Source organism: Lissotriton vulgaris, chromosome 5 (genome assembly GCF_964263255.1).
Source record: "Lissotriton vulgaris chromosome 5, aLisVul1.2, whole genome shotgun sequence".
Taxonomy (NCBI): domain Eukaryota; kingdom Metazoa; phylum Chordata; class Amphibia; order Caudata; family Salamandridae; genus Lissotriton; species Lissotriton vulgaris.
The window spans coordinates 514,200,281-514,227,182 of NC_141693.1; the positions used below are offsets into that span (position 1 = coordinate 514,200,281).

The 26,902-nt window shown below is 45.1% G+C and overlaps 1 protein-coding gene across 1 annotated transcript in view; it reads right to left on the bottom strand.

The window, feature by feature from the left end:
- FAS (Fas cell surface death receptor) overlaps positions 1–26,902 on the bottom strand; it is a 258,748-nt gene that overhangs the window by 190,779 nt on the left and 41,067 nt on the right. Inside the window, exon 2 of the mRNA XM_086921941.1 lies at positions 3,607–3,757. Within this exon, the coding sequence (XP_086778067.1) occupies positions 3,607–3,757 (151 nt within the window). The remainder of the gene's footprint in view (positions 1–3,606; positions 3,758–26,902) is intronic.

A 26,902-nucleotide genomic window follows, 5' to 3' on the forward strand; every position in this document is an offset into this window, starting at 1 on the left:
TGTAATACTTGAGGAAGAGTGGTTGGAGGAATGTAGTAAAGATGAGGTGGTTTCTAAAATAAGGAATTTGATTCAGGAAAATGTAGTACTTGATAAGTCTTTTGATAAAGTTTGGCACTTAGTGTTTAATGAATTGTCTGTTCAGAATGATGTTTTGTTAAGAGGTTCTAAATTAATTCCTCCCATCACTTTGAGGAAAAGAATAATTGAAGAGGCTCATCAAGGTCATCTAGGAATTGTTAAAACTAAGGAAAGAATTTGCGGTTCTTTCTGGTGGCCTGGAATGGATTTGGAAATAGAAAGGGAAGTGAGGGAGTGTGTACATTGTAAAGTAAGTGATAAAATTTTGCAACCAAGAACTGCACCCATGGTTTGTAGGAATTTACCCACTGGTCCTTCGGAGGATATTGCCATTGATATTGTAGGTCCTCTTTCTGGTGAACAGAAAACTCCTTATCTTATTGTTTTAATAGATTTCTACTCTAGATGGGTTGAGGTTTCCTATGTGTCGGATGTCACGTCTTTTTGTGTGATTTCCTTTCTTAAGGATGTTTTCAGAAGGGAAGGGTTTCCTACGTCAATTTTAAGTGATAATGGTCCTCAGTTTTGTTCAAATATGATGAATGCATTTCTGTTGTCATGTGGGATTAAACATAAAAGAACATCTGTATATCACCCAGAATCCAATGGTGTAATAGAAAGATTCATTAGGGTTATAAAGGAGAATATTCAACTCTCAAGGGTTAATGGTTTGAATTGGAAAGAAGAATTGCAGAAATGTATTTTGGCTCATAGATTTTCTCCACAAACTACAACAAAAAGAACCCCCTTTGAACTTTTTAAGGGTAGAAATCCTAATCCTAGTCTGTCTCCTGGTTGGATGTTTTGGGGAAAAGGACCTAAAGACAACAATTATAATGCTTGGAAAGAAAGAGAAGAGAAAATGCAATCTAAAAACAAAGTTTCATATGATTCCAGGAAAAGAGTAAAGGAAAGTGTGGTGGTAGTTGGGGATTTTGTTCGTGTGAAAGCTCCAGTTGGGGCTATGTCTTGGTCAAAGTATTCTACTCCCTTGAGGGTAGTGAAATGTTTCAAGAATTCTTTAAAATTGGAGAATGGAAAAATTTGGAATGTAAATCGTGTTGTTGTTGTCAATGGAAATGCTTTTAATTCTGTTCCCAAAGAAGGTAGGTCTTCTGATTTTAATGAGTCAAATGTTTGTGGTAGAAAGGAATCTACTCGTGTTCGGAAAATGCCTTTTTATCTCAAGGACTATGTAAGTTAAAGATGTCGTTTCAAAGTGATTTATCTTAAGTTGATCTCTTTATGCATTGTTCCTTTTATATTTGTTTTTCTTCTCATGCTTATTTTGTGAGCTAATGTTCTGTTATAAGAAGGAAGATGTGTAGTGTCTTCTCCATCCACTTGACTTAAGGTTCTTTGGAACCTGGAATGTTATGCTTGTTGGTGTTCCCTAGAAATCAGTTACTCGCTGGTAGCTGATGGATGGGGTGTTTTCTAATAAACCTCTAGGACATACCTCTACCTTGTATGTCTGTATTTTGGAGAACTTTTCACCATCCACACTCATAGCAGTGGTCCCGCAGTCGTGGAGGAGTCTCCGCAGTTCGGGCAGAATCGACACTATGTGAATTCTTACTGTGGAGATTTCACCCCGAGTGCTGAGATTCCCCCATGACTGCAGAACTCCACCGCAAGTGCGGTGGCCCTTTGTGAATCAGGCCTATAGTGTTACTGGTGGAGAAAGAACTGTAAGACATGCAGGCTCAGCTCACAACCAATAAAAAGAACATTCAAGATGTGGTCCAAAAAGTGGATGAAGTGGTCTTGAAACTCTGACCCAGGCAGAAATCTGGACATCTTTGAGATTTCAAAACCTTCACCATCATGCGTTTTGAGCAGATTGAATGAAACATCATAAGGCTTGAGGATCTGTAGAGAGCTTGGAACATGTGTATCTTGGGATTCTCACCAGTTCAAGAAGGTGAAGAACTAAAGAAGGTGGTGCAATTATTCTTGGAATCTGAGGGGCTTCGAAAAGGATCTTTAGATGATGTTGGAGCACACAGGGTTGAGAGACTCCCTAAGCGAGGACTTGGGTTAAGTCAGAAGAGTGAAAGGGCTCTTCCAGTAGAACTGAGGAAAACCTAGGAAAATACTTAAGTGCTGAATGCAACTATTAGTAGAAAAGGTTCCAATAGGCAGGAACAGTCGTTTTTATCTCCAGAGCCCTGTTAAAAGAATCAGCAGAAAATATTAGACTTTCAATAAAATGCGGAGAATTAGAGAAGGGGGCTTACTAGTAATCTCTTTAGTACACTACATGTCTGAAGGTGGGCCATGCAGAGAAGTCCCTAATATCTGCTAAGGCAGATGCTGTCCATATGTATCTAGAAGGTGTAAGGAGTAGCAACGCTGCAAGAATGATGACGTTTTATTCTTGAGGTTTTGGCACCTCCTGGCCCATTCACACCACTGCAAGTAAGTTTTTGATTACTGAGCTACTATACAACATAAGTAGCCCGCAGACATTGACCTGTTATGATCTCTAGCTAGGTATAGAATTTGTTTCTATCCTGCACTCCGGCAATACTTCCCTTTCAAATACCATCCCTCTGCCCCCCAGCTGGCCTAGGACCATTCGATGACTCCAGGTCCATCTGAGACACTTTTATAGTGGTATGGTTTTTAACACAAATGGTATTTACTATTTGCCCAATGAGGGTTACTGCTTTAGTCTGTCGAGTGCTGAGTCTAGGTGCATTGTGAAATATTTTGCTTATAGGTTTTTGTGTAATAAAACATATTACTAATTTTAAAAAGCAATGACTAATAGATTTATGTAGCTGGGTGTCAGGTGTTAAAAAGCTTTTAATGCAAGTCAGAAAAACGAACAACATTAAAATCTTAAACCTGATGGGGCCCATGAACAAGAAAGAGCTCAACAAATTGATATTTCATGTTGCGAAATGGAAAAATATTTTGCCACAGTACCTGTAGGTGGCACCTAAAGGCAGGTACAGGAAATTTTGCCTGACAATGCCTACATAACTGTTTGAGAGTTCAAAAAAGAAAGACAAAAGGAGATCAAAACAGACTGGAAGGCACTGAAGATGATCAGACAGTCTTTAGATTAGACTTATATGACGTAGCCACCCCAGGCCATTCAACTGTTCGTCATGTTTGCAGAAGAGTTACCATTTTGGGGTGTCTTATTTATTTATTGTATGACTGTTCAAAGGTTTTGGTTATTTCGTGCTATTGCTGTAAAGGGACAATCATGCAGATTATATAAGATGGTTTTATGAACCTCATCATTTCCTAAGCATTTATCATAATCATTAAATTTAGATGTGCCAGAATTCCGTTGAAAACCACATTTATGTTCCAAGTCACCTCTGCCACAGGCATGTGAAAATGTCTTAAGATTTGTAAAACAAGGCCTGCACCAGAAATTTATCATTGAACATAAGTAGCTCTTATGACAGAAAACGTTGTCGACCTGTATATATAATTATATTAACTCTGAAATTATATGCGCTTTTCTATTAATGTAACCGTTAAAGTAGGAGAAGAAATACATACCCGTTGCACACATCTTGCAGCAGTATAAACCTGTGTAGTACTCCCCGTCGGGACACGCAGTCTGCCTTTTCACAACTATTTTTGTTTCAACTGGTGTTCTCTGAAGGGATTCTTGATTTACATGAGGTGCTTCTACAAGAAGCATACAAAGCTAAAAAATAGGTATAATTCGATCAGAACATTTAAAGATGGTGCTCTTGTTATCATTGATATTACAAGGACATGCATAGAATTCAAAACACATTGAAAAAATAAATTCTCTCAAATACATTGTACAAGTGTACATCTCAAAAGTGCATCGTCCTGCATGACACGCCTGAACATTACTACATTAAGGTATTGTAAATAGCTTTTTGATATTACCTTCAAAACAGAAAAAATTGTAGCTCGCCATTTAGGCAACGGCAAATCCTCGATCTACCTAGTCTGCCTTCCACCTTCAAATTAGATTTGTACTGGTTGGGTCTAGCTTCTCCAGCTGCATGAGATCTTCCAAGTCCTCTGCTACCTTAGAGCAAGTACAGCACCCCAGAAATATTGGTGTCGTGAGATGCATGACGGAAGCAAAGTGAAGTCTCCAGACCTCCACCTCTGGTGTTCCCATATTTTGCTCCCATTCTGCTATGGATCAGGAAGAGTCAGAGGACATCACCTGGATATTATTAACTTCTGCTAGAAGTGGTTTGTAGTAGCAAGGAATGCGTGTTTTGGCCGGTCACTTTGAGGTCATGACCACAAGACCTTTTAGAGCGTAGTAAAACATCCACTCCTTTCCTCACCCCAGTTCCGAGAAACATGCATCAGAAACATAGTTATTGCTTAAATTGTCTTTCCTGTTACATGCAGCTACTTAATTTCAGTAGCAGTTGCAAATGTAGAATGCTATCCTGAAATCAGACAAAGTGGGGCCATATCAGACAAACAGTACTTGATAGCCCAACAGGTGTTTTGCCTACTTTTTACATCCCGGGCCATTTTTGACTGATTTTGACTGCAAACGTACTTGGCCTCAAATTCTTATCCACAGGTATTTTTTCATACCTTTAGGAAGGACTGTTCCACCATTAGGTAAGCCGTTATTTCTCATTACTCTTGTGATGCATGAATGAGTCATCTTTGATTGACTCATATGACTCTGATGCCTATTTGTGCAATTGTCTCCACAGCCCATTCAATTGCATTTATTGTTCTAAAGGCCACATACCGAGTTTACAACACTAAATTATTGTTTGGTGGGTTTTTATTCACTCATTCGATTGTTAGGTGACCTCTGTGGGACCCCCATTCACTGATTTAAATAACTTAATTTAGAACTCCCTTAAAGATGAGCAGGACAGCCGCCTTTCTCTCCCTCCATTGAAATTCATGGATGGTCATTTTTCATGTGACTCAATGTGAGTTTTTGCATTAAACCCTCCCGGCTGAGAGAAAACACATAATTTTTATTTCATTTAATCACACCCTGTCATTACCACACACGTTGCCCCTTTCCTATGTCCTGATGAAGAGCAACTGAGATGGGCCAAACTGCCACTATTATTTGGGTCGAAACCCTCAACAATATATATTGAATGCAACAAAGCAAAAATCCCCCTTGAACTTCTAAGAAACCTCTAGAACTCCTCCTGGATGAGAATTTGTGCACTGAGTTTTGGACAGTCAGCTTGCAGGCTGCTTTAGCACTGTGTCACATATTTTACAGAATTTTATTTGTAGTCTCTTTATCCCTCACTTGTTCTCTCCAAAAGAGCACTTGTATCACTCTGTTCCCACCTTTTGGAGAAACCGCTTATTCATTGTGCATGAAAAAAAAGTCATGTACTTGTGGTACGATAGAAGCAAAAATAAAAATAAAACATTATTTCTCCATGGTTGTGTTTTTTCTTCCTTGTTTTTGACTTACTCCTTGTATGACTTTGAATTCCTCTTGGCTATTTACGTTACTGATTACCGATATATATAAATGTTTCAACATATTCATATTACACTTATTAACAATGTGAGGCATATTGTGAAGAAATCATCTCCCCACAATCGCATGATTTGCGGTCAAGTGCTGAAGCCTGAATTCAGAACCCAGACCTCCGTGAACCATGAGCAGCCACTGTACAAACTGGGCACCTTAAAGCCCTGTACAAACTTGCAGAGCACTGTATTCTGATAGAACTAGTCCAGGCCCCAAATATAATAAAAGTAAGGGCTGTCCAAGTCTGGATTCATGGAAGAGGCGCCTGCACGGGATAATTCTCCATCTCAGCATTCACTATTAAATATGCAGGCGATGTGACAGATGGACAAGGATCAAAGTGCCCCATAAAGGTACATTGTGAGACTTCATTAAACAGAAGCAGCTCTTTTTGTATTTAAACTCTAGCGCGCAGTTACCCATGCCCAGGGGGTCCTTGAACCCTAAAACCAACCCAGGTACTGAAGAGGCGGGGAACAGCGTTTACAACACAACTTTTACCATGCAGTACCTTTACCACGCAACTTTTACAGCGCAAGTCGTTACAACGACTTGCGCTGGGGGGCGCTCTAGGATAGGGAATAGTTTAATTTACCATCCAAAACCTTCCCTACTATTCACGGGGACTGGAGTTGGAATAGTAAATTAAACTATTCACTATCCAGCGCCCCCCAACGCAAGTTGTTGTATCGATTTGCGTTGTAAAACCTGCGTGGTAAAGCCATGCGTTGTAAAAGCATGCGTAGTAACGACATACATCCGAAGAGGCGATACGTGAGACTGCAGTCCATACTCCACACGCAGCTTCTGTCACATGCATAGAGGATGCTCTCAGGCAAGGACAGCTTTCATTTAAAAGTTGGATACCACCACCCAGCTTTCATTCAAATCCTTGCGATTCGCAAGGAGGCGGGTGGCTTCTCAAACCCCTTTATTTTGCAGCCCATAAGGACGTACAGGGACAGATATGCTAACACGTACTCTTGCAGCTGTGCATAAACTCTGCCTGGTGCAGCTCCAGAAGAAAGCCAGTTTCTAGCTGCGGACCGTAAGTATTAATGAGGCGCACACACAAATCTTATTCATATCCATAATGAGACTGGGATAGACAGTGTGCCCCACTACAAACTGCGAGGGGCAGCAGATCTCGGTTTCTGCTCTTTTGCAGTGTGCCAGCACTGCAACTCCTAGCCCTTAAAGAGGCCGAGCACAAAATGCCACACTTCATGGCACTGTTAAAAGTACCCACGATGCCAGCAGCTGTCACACATCCAGTGGAAGCTGTCCAATATGGAAAACTCTGACCTGCACTCTCCAATGTTTTGAGACCACAGGAGCAAAAGCACTAACAAGCACATGCATCAACCCTTTTTGTGAGCGCAAACGGTGCGATTTGCAAAAATCGGCCGTTTGCGCCAGCAAAAAGAGCTCTGCGATACATCAACCTGTCAGCCTTTCGCAATTTAAGAAATCACAAATTATTGAGATTTCTTAAATTGTGATTGCATTTAAGGAATTGCAAATTGCGATTCCTTAAATGCAATGCAAGATGGAATCGCAAATTGCGATTTTGCTAATGGGGGCGAAAATTACCATCAATTTGTACTTGATGGTAATTTGCAAAAACATTGAAAAATGTACTAAAGTGAATTTTTCAAAGTTGTAGGTTACACACACACACACCCTTGGGGCATGTGTGTGCACAACATGCGTGCACAGATCAATTTCAGGGGTGCAACAGGGTGTCCTTTTGACACCCTTAAAATTGCATGCACAATTTGCGAGTACCTATTGGTATTTGCAAATTGTGCATGCAATCTCCCATTCATTCCTATAGACCTGTAGGCCCATAGGAATAAATGGGAAGGCATTCCTTAATTGCGACTCGCAATTTGCGAGTCGTAATTAAGGAACGTGTGGGAATATCTAATTTTATAGCGATTCCTACATGCATAGGCTTTTGCAATTCCTTAATTGCGATTCCTTAATAATCGCAATTAAGGAATCGCAAAAAACTACATTGATGCATGTGCCTGTAAGTAATTTCTTTGCGAATTAGGAGTAAGGTCCCTCTTAGTGGAGTCTTTCCTTTCTGACTCTCAAAGTGATTATGTAATACAGAACGTACATTAAAATGCTGTGTTTGTAGACCGGATTAGATTGACTGTTTGATTAGTTAAAATCGTTACAGGAAAAATAAGCAATAATAAATGCATTAGGTTTCGCCTATGTGAATAATAATGTTAGAACATTTCTAGGTTGTAGCTTGGTGAGCAGTTGTGCAATATAAGTTAAAGAAACGCTGTAAAAGTGTTATGATTTGTTTACTGAGAAAGGCTATTATCGTGCAGTAACCAGTGTTAATATAAAGGAGTTGGGTAAAACAATGAGCAGGAAGGAGGACGTGGTGGGTTAAAAGCTCGGCGGGTGGTGTTTTAACATGCCATGGAGGTCATGTGAAAAATCGCGTATTTGTTCCGTTACCAAAGTGTGGACCATTTGATGCTGTGTTGAGACTTCGTACCTGGCCCTTTGGACTTTTGCTGCTTCCAAGTAACTCCCTGCACTTAAGGAACCTCGTAGCGCCTCGCCGGACCCGCTTCGCGGGTCCCGCAGCGCTCTTAATTGCTGAAGCTGCTGGCTGTGTGGGCGCATTCATAGGAGGAAAGCGGGGCAGGTGAAAGCGCCGACGGGGCTGCGAGCATACAGGCAGGGACTCCAGTGTCCAGGAGTCCCTGCGCGCCCGATCTATCACACCTGGGCTGCTCTCCCCGCTGGCCACACCCCCCGCAAACGGAGTGAAATACGGGCTTTGCTTTCAGCCCACTGGGACCATTTGATGCTGTGTTGAGACTTCGTACCTGGCCCTTTGGACTTTTGCTGCTTCCAAGTAACTCCCTTCACTTAAGGAACCTCGTAGCGCCTCGCCGGACCCGCTTCGCGGGTCCCGCAGCGCTCTTAATTGCTGAAGCTGCTGGCTGTGTGGGCGCATTCATAGGAGGAAAGCGGGGCAGGTGAAAGCGCCGACGGGGCTGCGAGCATACAGGCAGGGACTCCAGTGTCCAGGAGTCCCTGCGCGCCCGATCTATCACACCTGGGCTGCTCTCCCCGCTGGCCACGCCCCCCGCAAACGGAGTGAAATACGGGCTTTGCATTCAGCCCACTGGGACCATTTGATGCTGTGTTGAGACTTCGTACCTGGCCCTTTGGACTTTTGCTGCTTCCAAGTAACTCCCTGCACTTAAGGAACCTCGTAGCGCCTCGCCGGACCCGCTTCGCGGGTCCCGCAGCGCTCTTAATTGCTGAAGCTGATGGCTGTGTGGGCGCATTCATAGGAGGAAAGCGGGGCAGGTGAAAGCGCCGACGGGGCTGCGAGCATACAGGCAGGGACTCCAGTGTCCAGGAGTCCCTGCGCGCCCGATCTATCACACCTGGGCTGCTCTCCCCGCTGGCCACGCCCCCGCCTATCTGCCTATCAGCCATTTGCACGTTGTTTAAAGGAGACCAGTGGAACCGCAGCACGAGAGCGAGCCGGGAGAAGCCCGGGACAAGGGCGGGACCGTCTGTGGCCGTCAGGGGCCGAGGGAGGCCGGGCTGGGCCAGCCCTCTGACATTGACCCTAACAGAATATATAGTACCAAGTAAATTGCTATGTCAGATAAGTGCCCAACATTGAGATTTGTAAAAGGGTTGGTGACCATAAAGTATGCCTGTATCCCCAAGTAGCATCATTCCGATGACCCTACCGGTCGAGGCTGGGCCAGTGGTTATTGGACCTATAGACAAATTTTTTAACCGGCCGACCCAGAATATTGATAAAGAAATAACGCTTGCAGAGAGGCGTGCTGAGCGTAGATTATCTATTGAACTCCTTAAAAATCCTGTAGACAAGCGCTCTGTACAAATCTATCCTGCATTGGTAACGCCCTTATCATCAGTAAACCTGCCTGCTGTAGCTGAAATATGTCCTGATGTTATCATTAACGAGGCGAACCAGGGTACTGTAGTTGAACCAATTTCTTCTTGTGTGAGCCATACTGACCCTATAACATGTACAGCAGAATTATGTGCCCAGGTTTCCCAGTCCCAACCTAAATCTGGATCAAAAAGAAAAAGGACTACTGCATCTAGAAAAAGTTATCCAGCTAAACCCCCACACAAACTTAGAAAAGTAAGCAAAACTACGTGCCCCAGTAAGGCTGTCACTGAAGTAAGCCGTAGTAGGGAAATTATACAAGAGGGGGATGTTGTGCTATTAGACAGCCCAGATCCTAGTACTATTAATTCTTCAGAGACTGGCTTGGCAATGGCCGGCAAACTGCCACTTCTCTGCAACCTGTTTCCTGACTTAGAAAGGTTGCTAAGGTCAATTCTGCTCCCAATAGAGGAACGAATTAGTAAGCTCTCTGACCGGCTAGACCATTTTGAGCAGGTAACATTAGATAACTTCTTCTCAACAAAGGCATTGATAAAAACTCAAGCAAGGCTGGACGAAAGTAGTAAGCCCCAGAACAATACTCAATGTGTACCACAGGACAATGGACGAAGGCAACAAATTAATTCTCCAATGCCACCTAAGTCAGGTAGTGCGGTTGTGAAGAGACCATCCAAGCCTCTTGACTTAGCACCACCGGGACCTGCTAAAAATCCCCCTAATATTGTAATCTCAGCTCAGATTGCGGCGCAACAGCCGCCGCTTAGTTTAAACCCTTTGCTTACTGTGGGAGTAGGGGGTAATGCGTGTTCTACAACAGGTACTGCCCCACCAACTGCCCCACTAACTAGCAACCAGCCTATAGCAAACAAACCTGCACCCCGCCCTGCTCCTATAGTTCCCAGACCGTCCCTACTACCCTTGATAAAGCCACCTCAAAAGAAACCCCCCATGAACCTTACCCCAGATTCCTTTCCCTTTGTAGCAGTCCTTATAAATGTCCCACCACTTTCAACTGGACAGAGAGAAACATTCCAGATGCTTAAAAATAAGGTTATGCACTGGTTAAGGGTGAACCGGCCTCTACCAGGGGAAGTTGATGGATTAATATTGGGGGTGAGGAGAATAGACTGGATAGGCTGTACTACCAAAAGCCTGGGGGGGGGACTGCATTGTGATTAATTTTCAAGATCCAAGGGTGGCAGGATGGATAACAAGACAGGGATGGGGCACAAATAACGGAGGAATTGGCATTGTTGACCTTACTTTCTTCTATCCACGTCCTACTAGTGTTTCGACTAGCCTGCTTAATGAGCAAAACCGTCTTTCCAAACCCCCATGGCCAAGGATTTCTACACCAGTTCCACTGCTACAGTGCCAAAACCATATTACTGGCCCGAATTATAATCCCCCGGTGGGATGGCAAGATCTAGGGCGGGGATGCTGACAAACCCTTGATCACATGTATACTAGTAGGGGAGGAAATAGCAGGAACCAACAAGGGGATTGTGATGAATTTGATCTAAATGTTGATCCAACGTTAAATGTCATGAATATTGGCAATGAGATCGTGAATATGGTGGAAGAATGTGGGGAAGTAAGTGTCAACGGTGGAGCGGGGGAGTTACCCACACTAACTGCAAATGTTGATAATGATATGGATGGGGGTAGCACGAGGAAAATCGAGAGATTTGTCGGGAATGATGAAAGCTCAATGAACCACCAACCATGTCCTAAAACAAATGCAGCATGTGGGAATGGGCTTAGTTCTGGGAAGTTTTTATCCTGGAATATTGCTGGGCTGGGTAGCAAGTTAGAATCGCAAATCTGGTTAGATTTTATTAATGGGTTCGACGTGTGTTGTTTTCAAGAAACATGGGCCTGCGACCCGGTTTTCCTGCGTGGGTATTTAAATTTTTCAATCTCAGCCTCTAGAGGGGTTAGGGGTCGGCCAATGGGAGGGCTTACAGTATGGATAAAGCAGGACCTGGACATTTCTATTAAAGTGTTGGATTTGGGCCTTAGTGATATACAAATGTTAAGACTGTCCTCAGAAAAGTGGGATGTGATCGATCTGTATAACATCTACGCAAGAGGTACTAATTCAGGGAGTTCTTCCACCTTAGAGGCATTGTCCGCCTTTTTAGAAACTAAGTCTCTAGGTAACAGAGTAGTAGTAGCCGGGGATTTAAATAGGACCTTCGAACCACTTGACAGTACAAATGATCCCCTAGGTCAGGATGAGGACATGCTCTGGGGAGTACCATCTTTGTGTATAAATCCTGTCAAATGGTGGACGAAGGACATACTGCTACTAAATGCCATGTGTATGGAGCATGGGTTAAGAGCCCTAAATGGGAGGACACCAGGGGACAAAGAGGGTGTTTGTACTTTTGACAATGGCCATAGTAGGAGCAGAATAGATTATGTAATATGTAGTCTTTCACTCTGGCAGGGGGTTCTTGATATGGTCATCATGGGTAGGTTGGAAAGCGATCACAATCCCCTTTGTGTGACCCACAAATGGTGGAATGTTGGGCCCCAAAACATGCATATAAGAAATGACCAAATCCCAGTAATGGCCAACGATATGCGAAGGTTGAAATGGCCAAGGGTACTAGCAAATGAAGAAACAATGACCTTTATTAATGTTGAGGTGGATAATGCTCTTACTTATATGGAAGCGGCAAAACCTACAATCCCTGGTTCTAGAGATATTACAGATATTCACAACAAGTTTTTCTCCCTCCTAAAACCACACTTTATGCAACCACAAAGTACTAAAGGTAAAAAACCTCCTAAAGCGGCCAGGTGGTATAATCGCCAGTGTAGGTCAGCACGATTGGCACTGGGCCATGCTATTAGAGAGAGAGATAGGGCTGCAATTAGTGCAGCCAGGAAATTGTATAAAACAAGCATTTCTCAGGCAAAGAGAAAATGGGATGAAGAGCACTGGGCATAGTTAAAAGAGGCTTCTAGTAATAAGGACTCCAGGCTTTTTTGGAAGATTATAAAGTGGGGTAGAGGCGGTACCCCTGATAGGCCTGATAATAATGTAGCTGAAGAAGCCTGGGTTGAGTACTTTAGACCACAATATTCAGAAGTAAAGAAGGTTGGGATAGGGGAGGTGATATCGCCAGTTTTTGCCACTGATAACCTGTTTTCCCTTAAGGAAGTTGAAATAGCAATTTGCTCTGTCCAAGGGGGGTGGTCCCTGAGCTGTGGCAAGGTGCCATTATCATACCCATCTACAAAAAAGGAGACCGGTCTCTCCCAGCTAACTACAGGCCAATAAGCTTGATTGCAACCATACAAAAAGTTATGGGGAAAATGGTTGTAAATCAGCTTATGGACCAAGCAGGATTTAGGCGGGCCACCAGCACAATTGACCAAGTTTTTTGCTTCACCATTTTGCGGTGGAGGACGGTATTGCTTGGCAAAGGCTGCCTGTATGTTGCATTTGTCGACTTGCGGGCAGCCTTTGATTTGGTCCCAAGGTGTAAGCTATGGCTGGTTTTACACAAATTAGGCATTCCAGCTGAACTCCCTACCCTAATCATGCGATTGCATGAATGTAATTTTGCTAGAGTCCAGTGGGGTGGGAACAGTGAGTCATCATCGGATTTCCCGGCAGAAAGGGGGGTCCGCCAAGGCTGTGCAATGGCACCCCTACTCTTCTCACTATTTATTAATGGGATTGTGGGGAGGATGTTAGATGTTGGTGTAGATGCACCTTCGTTAGCGGGCGTCAGGGTCCCGATCCTGATGTTCGCTGATGATACCCTAATTATGTCAAAGACTCCTGCAGGTTTACAGCGTGCCCTAAACATATTTGATGATTTTTGTAAAGAGCACGGCCTTGAAGTAAATGTAGGTAAGACGAAGCTAATGGTCTTTTCCCCGCGCTACAAAGCCCACCCTAGGGTATTCCTGAATAATACTAAGCTAGAGGTGGTTAGGGAGTTTACATACCTAGGGGTCCAAATAGCAGATGGCCTGGGTTGGTCACATCATTTGGAAAAAACGGCATTAAAACACCAGCAAATCTCAGGGGCATTGCGGGGGGAACATAGAAAATCTAAAACCAAACCCATCAAGCCTGTCCTCATAGTGTATGATGCAAAGGTTCTAGGTGCGGCCCTATATGGTGCAGAGTTGTGGGCCTGGGAAAAGTTATCGACCTTACAGACATCAGAGAACAGGTTCCTTAGGGGAATTACAGGTCTACCCCGGAGCACCCCTCTAGTTCCACTGCTTCTTGATCTAGGTAGACGATCAATTAGTGATAGAGCGCGATTGCGCCCCATTCTCTACTGGAGACGTCTTTGGACAACTCCAGAGATTAAGCATTACGCAGATGCATTCCTGGCAATAATAAAGGAAGATAATTTTCATAAGATCAACTGGCTAAAAAATCTAAGGGCCATGTTAATTAAACTGGGCCTTTCTAATCTTTGGACCAATCCACAGGGTAAAGTCTTTCCAAGTAAAGAAGCCCTCAAGTCTCTATATTGGGATTGGGTAGATAGCAGCCTCCTGAGGGGCACGAGATCTGATTCTATGGCTGGCCGCTTTCTGGAAGTCAAAATCTGTCCTATTCTAGAAAACTATTGGGACAGTATTACTGCCCTATTGGACAGGAAGCTAGTCTTCCAGTTAAGGTCTGGATCCCTTCCGCTAAAAATATTAACTGCAGGATGGCAGAGTTCGATCTCTATGTGTTGCCCAGCGTGTAAAGCTGCTACAGAAAGTCTAGGCCATTTTTTATTTGTCTGCGATGCTTATTCGTTACCAAGGAGGGTGTGGTTAACTCCAGTTTGTAAAAATCTTGGGACACGACACAGTGTAGTGGCTATGAGAATCTTGTGCACATCCACTCATGAGTCGATCGTTCTTGAAGTGGCCAAATATCTGCGGTGGGGTTGGTCAATCAGGCGGAGGTCGATAGGTAGGTTTATTTAACCTAAGGTAATTTTTAATGTAATTCTAATGCAATTTGTTCTTATTTTTGTGTGCAATTCTTATTGTCTAGTATTGTATGAGCTTGCACAACTGTTTTTAGAATATGTATATGTATGATGATGAATGAATTAACTGTTTTATCTGTATTGTATATGATTATATGTTGTGCTTTTATGAGAAGTTATCTCGAATAAAGCTTGTACTACTACTACTACATATTTCAAACATTAAAACAGGTGCGCCGAAAAGCAGGTTAGAATGCTGGTATTACCTGTTGTATGTAACTAACACGACATTTGTTCAGTGCCCCGTCCATTTGCAGCCTGTGTAACCATTATCTCGATAGCTAGACAATTCTCTAGGTGTTGCCTTTATGGCTGAAGACAACACTTAAGATGTACATGAAAGTGAACAATATCCAGGTGCGACCACCAGAATTTGCCTTTGCATGGGAGAAAGAGTAGGGCATTCGCAAGCAAACATTCCACCCGGTGGACACTGAAACGTACAATCCAAGGCCAAATTAATACATCTGTCAACATAAATCTCCATAGTAGCAAAGTTTTGATAAATAAATGTATACTAGAACATCACGTGCTGGCTTATGCAGACAGCTTTGGACGGCGAAACCTAAAAAGCGGTCTCTCAATCAGAGAAGCAAAATAATGAATTAAAACCCCTCCGGCTCAACCGAGCGGTAAAAAATTGATACAGATGCTCCACTGCGCAACATCCTCACTGACAGGGATGCCAATGGGTGTGACAAGGGACGTGGCCCATTAGGGAAGGAAAAGCCTTGTTACAGGCCGAGGAACGGTGCGCAAGTGCACCCGGCCCTGCGTTTAGCTCCCAAAGAGTTATTAGGCATAGCCAGGGAAATTAAAAAAAAGCAAGGCCATTAACCAAAATCAAAAATTAAAAACTGGGGAGACACAGTGATAAAAAAATATTTATAATTTCTACTCAGGGTCCAGGATCGAACCAGCACCTCCAGCATGAGAGTGCCTTAGGATAACAAGGCGTGCTAATCTCGGCCTAGTAACACGCGTGTGAAGACATAGACTCCATTGTTGATATAAAGGGGCCTGGCCACTGGCCAAGAGCGGTGTGAAAGTGCACCAGGGCATACATTTTGTTTCCAGAGAGTATTAAGCCACCGATAGGAGAGCAAGCATTTTTTATGCAATAGGTCTCGCATTAATTACGTTTGAGCTATTGGCATTGCTAAATATTGCAACACGAATTGCAACAAAAGTCTATAAATTGTAGTCCAAAAAAATGTGTATTTATTTTTGTAGCAATGGTGGCATGCTGCGCTTGAGATGAATATGTTCAAAAGTAAAGTGCGCCGTACTGCGATTGATGTGTGCACTGATGGATGGTGGTGTGTGTGCCTGGTGGAAGTGTGCACTGCCGGCTGGTGGTGTGTGCCCCTTTTGAAAGAGTGCACTGACGGCTCATGGTGTGTGCCTGGTGAAAGCGTGCACTGACGGCTGGTGGTGTCTGTGTGCCTGGTGAAAGCGTGCACGGACATCTGGTGGTGTGTGCCTGGTGGAAGCATGCACTGACGGCTGGTGGTGTTTGCGCCAGGTGAAAGCGTGCACTGACGGCTGGTGGTGTTTGTGCCCGGTGAATGCGTGCACTGATGACTGATAGTGTCTGTGCCTGGTGAAAGTGTGCACTGACGGCCGGTGGTGTGTATGCCTGATGAAAGCGTGCACTGACAGCTGGTGGTGGGTGTTTTGCCTGTTGAAAGCATGCACTGACGGCTGGTGGTGTGTGTGTGTCTGGTGGCAAAGCGTGCACTGACGGCTGGTGGTGTGTGTGTCTGGAAGCGTGCACTGAAGGCTGGTGGTGTGTGTGCCTGGTGGAAAAGCAAGCATTGACATGTTTAAGAGTAAAGTGCGCCATAATGCGACTGCTACAATAGTTAATTGTGGATGTGTTAACAATTGATGCGTGCACTGATGGCTGGTGGTGTGTGTACCTGTAGAAATTGTGCACTGCTGGTGTGTGTGCCTGATGAAAGTGTGCACTGACGGCTGGTGGTGTGTGCCTGGTGAAAGCGTGCACTGACGGCTGGTGGTGTGTGTGTGTGTGCCTGGTGAAGTGTGCACTGACGTCTGGTGGTGTGTGTGCCTGGTGGCAAAGCATACACTGACGGCTGGTGGTCTGCATGTCTGGAAGCGTGCACTGAAGGCTGGTGGTGTGTGTGCCTGGTGGAAGCGTGCACTGATGGCTGGTGGTGTCTGTGTCTGGTGAAAGTGTGCACTGACGGCCGGTGGTGTGTGTGTGTGCCTGTTGAAACCGTGCACTGACGGCTGGTGGTGTGTGTGCCTTGTGGCAAAGCTTACACTGACGGCTGGTGGTGTGTGTGTCCCACAGACGATAATTGCCTTGTTGGTGCTAGTGTGGTGCAGTGAGGGGCAAATATGCTGGAAGGGTGCTTAAATAGCAATTGTAGTGTCAGCAGAGGAATGTTCTCAGCCTAATTCAGGCTGTCATATCCCTACAGAAGGTAGCATTCTAAGCCCTAGCTGGTTTTCAGCTGAGTCCATACATGGATGCAGCACATTATTGCACTTCCTCTGTCTTCCATCTTCACTCACTAGGCGCTCCAAAGACAACACTACAGCTCTTGCTGGGGGAAAGTTTATTCTTGGCCCAAAGCACCACAGCTCACAAAGAGAGCACACGTGGATATACTTGTGCATAGTGACACTGCTGTGTGGAGTGCCTCACCGCACATGCCTCCGGCCCCTTTTTTGCCTCCAAATTTATCGTCCGGGTCCCTGATTAGTTTCCAATATTATATCTCCCCATTAGGACCGAGCAGCATCAGGTGTGTGGGCTGCTGTGCTGGATAGGTGAGGCAGTGGTGCGTGTCCATATCGGTGTTAACAATACCTGCTCACTCACTCCTTGACCACTGAGCTAAGCGCACCAAGTGATGCGGACTATAAGGGTGTTCAGATTATTTGCTCGTCAACTCTTTGGCCTCTTTGCTGAGAGATGGGGGTTGTAAAGGTGTTAGTCATCTCCCTGGCCTTGCCGCAGAGTATACGGAGCGATGGAGCCCGTGTGCAGCCTATAAGCAGGATATTTGGAGTAATGGTGAAGATCCAAGGAAGGTGCATTTATTATGGTCAGCTGAGAATTGTAGGCACTGCTACAAAACTAACATAGCACCAGATAATCACGTCTGGAAGGGTTGCCAGGCAAACGGACGAAAGGGTCATAAAATCCCTGCCCCCAACTTCACTTCTAAAGAGGACACAAGGAATTCTTTGGGTGGAACAAAAGGACCCTATAAAACTTGTGCTCATCTCGAGGAAGCGCATTCCTCGAAGGCTCTCTGAAGACTGGCAGAAACGCAGGAATGAGGCCCCAGCAACAACACAGGTTGTTTATGGGCTGTCACCAGAGCTCTCATAGAAATTACAGCTCAAGAAATCACGAACTGAACACCAAGGACTGTTCGAACCCGTGCCCAAAACAGAAAACGCTGGCTAGGAGGGCAAGAAGCACAAATGAGGAAAAGAAACAAGCATTTGCAATGCAATAGGTCTCGCATTATGAAAGTTTGAGCTATTGGTCTTGTAAATGACAATTTTTTTATTAATGTGTTGGTTTTGAAAATAGCTAAATTAATAGCTTTGTCATTTACAATGCCAATAGTTATAACTTTCACAAATGTGACACCTATAGCATTTGTAATGCAACATATTTTGTATTTACGTGACTTAGATGTATTGATATTACACATAACAATGGCTTTTAATTGTTTTAAATAATTAATACTTAAATAAAAGTGATTGTAATTTATAATGGCAATAGCTTAAACTTTTGTAAATAACTTTTGTGAAGATTATGTTCAGTGTATTTTATTGTGATGAAAATCCAAGAACAGAAGTGAAATATTAACATCTTTTTGTGACATTTGTAATAAAGCTTGAAACATTGAGAGAACATATTTGAACCAGTTGTTGTTGAATGGTTGCACAGATTGATGCTGTGATGGTGCGGAGTGATGCTGTCGTGGTGCTGAGTGATGCTGGGGTTGCGCTCAGTGATGCTGTGGTGGTGCTGTGGTAGTGCTGAGTGATGCTGTGGTGGTGCAGAGTGATGCTGTGGTAGTGCTGAGTGATGCTGGGGTTGCGTTGAGTGGTGCTGAGTGGTGCTGTGGTTGTGCTGAGTGATGCTGTGGTGGTGCTGAGTGGTGCTGTGGTTGTGCTGAGTGGTGCTGTGGTGGTGCAGAGGGCAGAAAGGCACAAAAAACGAGTCTAACAGAGGGCAGAAGGGCAGAAAAACAAGGGGAAAACGAGTCTAACAGAGGTCAGAAAGGCACAAAAAACGAGTCTAACAGAGGGCAGAAAGGCACAAAAAACAAGGGAAAAATAGAGTCTAACAGAGGGCAGAAAGACACCAAAAAAAATAAAAGTACACTGGGAGGGGGGAAGATGTTGAAAGAGACACGGCCTGGCGGCCGTGAAAGTGAAAATACGGCCGTGGGCAGCAACAGCAGGGGTGAATAATTAGGGGGGAGGAACAATGCGAGACATTAGCAGATGATATGGCACCCGTCCTATTCAAAGCAAACCCTTTGCACATTTAGACCGAGTTTTTGGAATTTACCAAATGGTAAAGTTAGAGGAAGGCAAGCAGTGGTACACAAGAAAATGCTATATTCTTCATTACAGAGCTCAGCATCTCAGAATGTATAACAATGCCCATATGCTACTCACCATCTTCCACTTTCTCAGTCTCCATCCTTCTTACATACGTCACACAACCCTTCTTTCAAAGAGATAGTTGTGGACACCACAGCGATAATATTAATGGAACACAAAAAATTGCACCCTAAGGGAAGATCTCAACATTTAATTTGATAAAGGAGGTATCTGCCCAACATCAGGCTCACTCAGCAGCAAATTTTTTGCTATCATTGAAATACTGAGGCCTCCGTGTTCTTTATCTCGAGTGCCAGCCCCTCCCCCTGAACAAGGGGAGTGTTTGGGACATGTAGAAATGTCTTTACAACCAAAGAAAAATACTTTATACATCGTTTTCAATTCTCGCCTGAATTAATTTACCATTAAAAACGAGGATGCTGTAAATAAATAAACACCACCACAAACACTTGGAAGATTTTAGGACTATTTCTATCCTCCTTGTTTCCAGTACTGCAAATATTTCACATCAACAATTGTCTAAGGCACTTCAATGGCTAGGACCCTAGTGCGGTGTTAAGAGAGACCATGCTGTTCGAGACGCTTGTGAAACAGACTAGCCCCAGGGTTTGCACTATTAATAGAACTGGTATACGTCATGCTCTGGAGACACCGGGAGCCGTGAGGGACCAAAGCTCTTCTCATCACTGGGGAAGTAAAGTGTGATTTTTACAAGGTATAATGGACACACTCACACACCAGATGGAAGGCGGTTTGTACATTACAGACACAGAAGACATACTGGTCTGTGCACCTCATCTGTGATCAGGAAAAATGTGGTATGTCCCTTACTGTCACAGCAGGAGTAAGGGGATATATAACTCACTCGGCACCTCTAGCTTTGTGTTGAATTTGCTTTTAGGCCCCACCACTTTCAAATGCCACTAGTTGCCACTGCATATATGGGGGTGTACCGGGTGGGAGGAGGGAAAGAGGTTCCGCTTATTTTTGAAGTCATTTTTTTATTATTTATTTTTTAAAACACACGTAAATGTGTGTGTACATAATTGCATGCACACACGTGGAAGGTAAACTAATTAAAAACTCAATAGATCGCGACACACCGCCATCTACTGGGGAAAAACAATTTAATTTCTGACTGCATCGATAATGTTGATACGGAATCAACAAGGCACTGCTTTTGGTAAGCACACTTAACTCCGAAAAAACACAAGTACTGTTGATGAAAGAAGGTTAAGTGTATAAGAAAAGAGTCGCTTCTTTCTGCCGGAATGTGTGAAGATAGGAGACCTCAATCATATTTTATACTGTTGAGGCACATCTGTCCATATTCAATAATGGCGTTAAACTGATGCGTTTAGCCATCCCCGAGTGCAAACACGCTGCTGGAAGGAAATGTGAATTATAATGGCCGAAATCTCTGTACAAACGTAACCGAATCTTACCGCTAGTAATCTTCACCCACAACTTTGATAGCTCTGCCCAAGCCAAGATGTCGGTTTATCACAAGAATAACAATAACCATCATGGTAATTTCATACGAAGCCACCTGCACACTCAGGAGATGCAGCCTTACTAGGACATGAAATGAAAAGGAACTTCCGAGAACTTTACTCTCGCTGTGGGTTTAACATCAACAACAGCATAACACGTGGGCATGGCCGCAATCTTGTTTAAGCCAGCTTACAGGCCAGAGATAAAATGCCGACAGCGAGCGTAAGGTTAAAGTGATGGACAAAGGGAATGTACTGCTGGCTCCCCGATAAAATATCACCATGGATGAAATAGGTGCGAATTACCTCCATCGGATTGTTTAGAAGAAGACCCAAAGCAAAGGCAAAACAAGTTAAAAAACAAACAAGCATCAGAGAGCATAAAAGGAGACACGGCCTGGCGGCCGTGAAACTGAAAGTACGGCCGGCCGGCCGTGAATAATTAGGGGATGAGAAATGCGCTGGGAGGAGAAATGCAGAGCTCACGCTGAGAAGCTTGTGGGAGGAAGGCTAGGCTGCCTTTGATGTGGCAATGCGAGGCAGGCGGCTGGTGGCATTGTGCACGCGCTTTTTAGGGCTTGCGCTTGCGCTTGCGCAATGACCTAAAAAGCGCACATGCACTGCATGGAATCGCCAGTGGTTAAACTCTGGATAAGCCACTATAGAGCTTCGCCAGCTATGCGCAAGCGCATCAGCAGTAAGGGTGGGCGGAAAATCCGTTCCGCTCGCGGATTTCGTGGATTTTCGGTAAATCCGCAATCCGCGAACTCCCACCAATTTACCGAAAATCCGCGAATCCGCGAGCGGCGGATTCGGGGGGCAAAAGTTCAAGCCTTCAAGCTTGAACTTGTAACTATTTTAGGATGGCACTGGCAGCTTGCCGGCGCCATCCTAAAATAGTTACAGGATGATTGATGGGGCGATTGCTGTGATGCTGGATAGAGGCCTTTGTATCCTTGACTTTAACGAGCGCAATCCTCGTGCTGTTCCTGTGACCAGGAGCTTCTTTATCTTCATCTGCTGCTCTGGTCGGTCTCTGACCTTTTATACACACAAGAGGCATGATTGTGAACACGCATGGAAGCCCTGCACGTTTGGTCCCGCTCACACACTCCCGGTGTGCACCGTCTTCCCGCCATTTACCCACTATGATGGAGAACACTGGTACATGCCCATGTGACATCACGCCTAGACTACGGCAACCTATTGTACCTGGGAGCCACCTGTAAGGCTATAAATCGCCTCCAGGTATTACAGAATGCGGCAGCACGTCTCATTCTAAAAATCCCTAAAAGATCGGACACCAAGGCCGCTCTTAAAACCCTCCATTGGCTGCCAGTAAAAAGCAGAGTGGAATTCAAATCCCTCTGTACCTGTCACTGCATCCTTGCTAGGAAAACGCCAATTCCACTTCAGAACCTAGTAACTAGGTATATACCATCACGCGATCTGCGCTCCTCACATGGAGGCTTACTTAAGGTTCCTAGGGTTAAAAGGGTCCGCATGGGCGGACGCTCCTTTCTCCATCTGGCGGCGAAAAGCTGGAACTCCCTGCCTCTTTATCTCTGCCTAGACCCATCCGAATCCAGCTTCCGGAAGAACCTAAAAACATACATGTTTTCCAGATAATTGGACTCACTCCTTAACACTGTCCAGAGTTCTTCAGTTGTAGCGCGGGGACACGCTTCTGCGTAACCAAGCGCTTTATAAGCTACCCTTATTATTATTATTATTATGGACAGCTCAGCTCACTCAAGGGACCCCTGCGCCCTTCGGGGTGATTGCATAGTAACACACACATGGTCGCTGGAACTAGTTGAAGCTCAAATTCAGTGACTCATTCATCAGCCCAAAAACAATCGTGAGCATCGTCGAGGCTGGGCAGGTGTGCCTTCTTCCCAAATCTACAGTCGAAAATCAGCTGTGATGCTGGAGAGAGGCCTTTGTATCCTTGACTTTCATGAGCGCAATCCTCGTGCTGTTCCTGTGACCAGGAGCTTCTTTCTCTTCATCTGCTGCTCTGATCGGTCTCTGACCATTTATGCACACAAGAGGCACTTGAACTCGCACAGAAACCCCCCCCCATTTAAAAACCCCGCAAAATCCGAGAATCCGCAAATTCGCAAATTTTGCGGACTGCGAGTTCGCAAATTGCGAATTCACAAAATTCGCCCATGCTTAATCAGCAGGCGAGCCCTAAAAAGTGAAAGAGAGGCCAATAAAAAAGAAAAGGGAACAAGCACTGAGTAAGTAACACAAATATACAGCATGTGACGCAGCTCAAGATTCCCTGACGTACACTGCATACATACAAAGTAGGCACACTATGTACAACAGCAGTGTACCATCTAACAGACAGTATTCCACATGTACTGTCACGGTGTAAGCCTTCCTGACACACACATACATACACTCACACACATCATAGGCAACAGTATCGCAAATTGTCAAGTGTATGTTTGATGATTTGCTTGTGTGTAGATGTCATTAAATGTGGCTGGTTTGGTGGTGTGACCCTGTGTGTTGGTGCATGAATTTGTGATGGTATGTCTGCATGTGTAGATTTTGGAAGTCAATGGGGGTCTGTGTATGTGTTGGGGTGACAAAGGGATAGAGAACAGCACGGGAGAACCCATAACAATTGAAGAAATTCCCAATTAAAGAAAAAAACGTGGATGGGGCAAAAAAGGACTGCTTTAACTTTAATTAATTTCCAAAATAATTGTACGGTGTTGCTTTGGTATCTACATAGAGCATTCTATATCCCTATAGGCCTTCTATGGCGTGTTTCATTGTCTCTGGAGTCTTGCTGATCAGGTTACTTACTGCGTTGTTGGGTGTGGGGCGCCCTCTTGTGTAGATGGGCTGGGCAGGCCTCTCTTACAGCTTTCATCGGACTTATACACATTTTCCACATGATAATAAATAAATAAAAAATAAAAAAAATAAAAAAAGTTACGTCAGAGCGTTGGAATACATGATCCTGTTTACTTAAGAATATTTATATACACACGGGTTGAATGAATTCATGAATGAAGACTGCTGCAATTCATTGCAATGAATCCGATGGAAAATTGAGGAATAGTGATTTTGCAATTTCACCTGTTTTTCAAGCGATTTATAAGGTGGCTCCGTCCATCTTTTGTTTACTGCAAACAGAAATCGTAGTTGCTTTCATTATCTCTCGAGCCTTGCTGATCAGGTTACTGCATTGTTGGGTGTGGTGCGCCCTCTTGTGTGTAGGTGGGCTGGGCTGGCCTCTCTCACAGCTTTCATCGGAATGGAGAGAGCGATGCGAGGCTCGTATTTTGCTCTACTGCCCTGGTACTGCTGCATTTTCTGTTGCAAAGTGCGTCTAACACCACACTTTACTGTTCACTGCGTTCTTCAACAATGAAGTCTTTGAACGAATATCTCTTGGGGAAGTTTTCCAGATGAAAGTCCGGTGCGTGTGGAGTAGGGGACAAGCGTGGAGTGCCGGGGCCGAATCTGTAAATAAACACCCCGTGGTTCTGTGGGGGTTTATTTTGAAGAGCTGAGGAAAAAAAAGACAAGCTTTCCTGAGCGTGTCTTACACATCTGACAAGTGTGGAGAGGTTGTGGCCTAACGGCCAGAGTTGCCGACTTTGAAGCTGGGGAGCCAGGTTCAAGTCTCGCCATTGGCTCAACATCCTGGGATTCTGTGAAAATCGCGTATTCTCCCTGAGCTACCAAATATGAATGTGGCCTGGTGTTACTTAACTGGTGCTTAACATAAAGCGCTCCGATGCCTTAGGGTTGAGTTTGCGCTGTATGAAACCAAACAGAAAAGAGGTGCAGTTTTCACACCGCAACCGTTCTTCATGTAATGTCCTTTGTACCCCCAAGGAAGATGCTGCAGCCACTGTGTGGTTAACTCTTTTATTTAATTACTTATGTCTCTAAAGAGCGCCGAGCCTCTGCTGCTCGTACCGGCTCTTCGCGCTAATAATCGCGCGATGCGCGCGCAGCCCAACATGGCCGCCAGCACGTCACGTCGCCAACGTGATGTGCAAACACTAGACTGCGCCACTACATATCTCCCCTTTTTCCAACACAGAAACATTTTAACTTACAGTCCGCCGTTCATGTCATAGTCTCTGAACCTTGCTGGCTTGACAACCGCTCTACCCCTCCGGGTCAGTCTTACCGGGGTAGTGGGGGTCACTCCTTCGCTTCTTCCTCCGCTTCCTGGCGCAGCCGCGCTTCCATCTCCTCCACTCAGGTCCTCTCCGACCATCTGCTCCTGGTCGCCGTCCCCAGTCTTTTCCCTTTGTCGTTCTCCTCCTCTCACGTCAGGTTCTGCCTCCAGATGCTCCTGTTGGACAGTTCCTTTTTCCTCGTCTCCTAAGTCTGTTCCGCCATGGTCCCAACTTACAATCTTGTTGCATCTCGCCATGCGGTCCTGCGACCATACGTTCCCGTCGCTCAGCAGGGCCGCTCTGCCCAGTACTTCCTTCACCTGCATGGGCTTGCTGTATTTACTCTCTCCTTTCCTTTGTAGCGTGGCCAACTTTACTCGTACCCATTCCCCTTTTTCCAGTCCAGTGTCCTTCACGCTTCTCCGGTTGTCATAGTGTTTGGTGTAAACGGCTTGTGCTTTCTCTAGGTTGGCTCGCACCACTGCTGGGGACCACTCACTTGTTATTGTTTTCTCTTTCCACACCCTGTTGTCTTGAGTGAATAGTTCGCGGCCTCTCAATATCTGGAAGGGGCTATAACCGGTCCCTGTGGGGGTGATCCTGTACGCCCACACCATGTGCCATATGTCCATTTCCGAGTCCTTGTTGTCAGAGATGGCGGCTTGAACCGACCCCATCACCACTCTGTTAAAACGCTCTACTAAACCGTTCCCAGCAGGGTGTTATATGGATGTATGCTTAGCTAGAATGCCGTTCCTTTGCATACAATTGTTCCATTTTTCTGATCTAAATTGGGGGCCATTGTCACGGAGGATGGACTTTGGGATACCTTCCCTCACAAAAGTGTCGGCCAGAAATTTTATGATGGTCTCAGTGTCCATAGCTTCGTCTACCTTCAATTCCGGCCACTTCGAGTACCTGTCCACCAGAACACATACGTACTTTTGGACTCCATGTACGTCTAAGATCGGGCCTAGAATATCCACTGACAACTCCTCCCACAGATTTTTTGGGGGGGTCGAATTTGCCCAGTGCTGGGCGCAGAGGTTTGAGAGTCTTATCTGCACCTTGGCACCGTGAGCAGTCTCTGACGTGTCTCTCAGCTCTTACATCCATTCCTGGCCACCAGTAGTTTTGCTTGGCCCTCAATTTCAGTTTGCCAATTCCGAGGTGACCCTCGTGGAGCATGTCCAGTAGTCTGGGGATGATGCTTGTCGGGGGATGACCTTCTCTCCCCTGTACACAAATACTCCTCGGTCGTCCATCGACAACTCTTCCCTGACTTCAAAGTATGGGTTGAGTTCCCCGCGGGTCTGTCTCTTGTCAGGCCATCCTTGAGTGATATATGTTTTCACTTCTTCTAGGGTCTGGTCTTCCTCATACGCCTGTTTCCATTCTTGAAGGCTGATGGTGTTTTCCTGATCTTCCGTGAGTGCTACCCATTCTTCTGTTCCTACCTTGTCTTCCTCACACGGTTCCATGGCTGCTGCTCTGCTCAAATAGTCTGCCACTCTGTTCTTGCTACCTGTGATATGCTCCACGTCGTACCTGAATTCGAGCAGTTTCAGCATCATTTTGGAGATCCTGGGCGTAGCATCGGCATGCCCACTCAATGTTAGCACTTTCAGTAAGGGCTTATGATCCGTCCTCAATTGGAACCGTGTGCCCCATAGGAACTCCCTGAATCTGGTCGTAGCCCATACCACTGCCAGCATCTCTTTTTCTATCATGCTGTACTTCTGTTCTGTTTCACTCAGCGTGTGGGATGCAAAGCTTAGTGTCTCCATCCTTCCTTGCCCGCGGTCTTGCATGAGGACAGCGCCCAGCCCCTTGTCGCTGGCGTCTGTGGTCAGCACTGTCTTCCCTTGAGGGTCGTACCCTTGGAGTGGTATTGCTCCTGCTACCTCCTTCTTGATGACTTCAAATTCCCCTTGTGCCTCCTCTGACCAGCGAAACTCCGTATTCTCTCGCGTCAGCTGCCTCATGTGATGGGTCTTGGAGGCAAAGTGCTGCACAAACTTGCCATAGTATTCCGCCATTCCTATGAATGATCTGACTTCTTCCTTGTTGGTGGGTGGCGGTGCCTCACA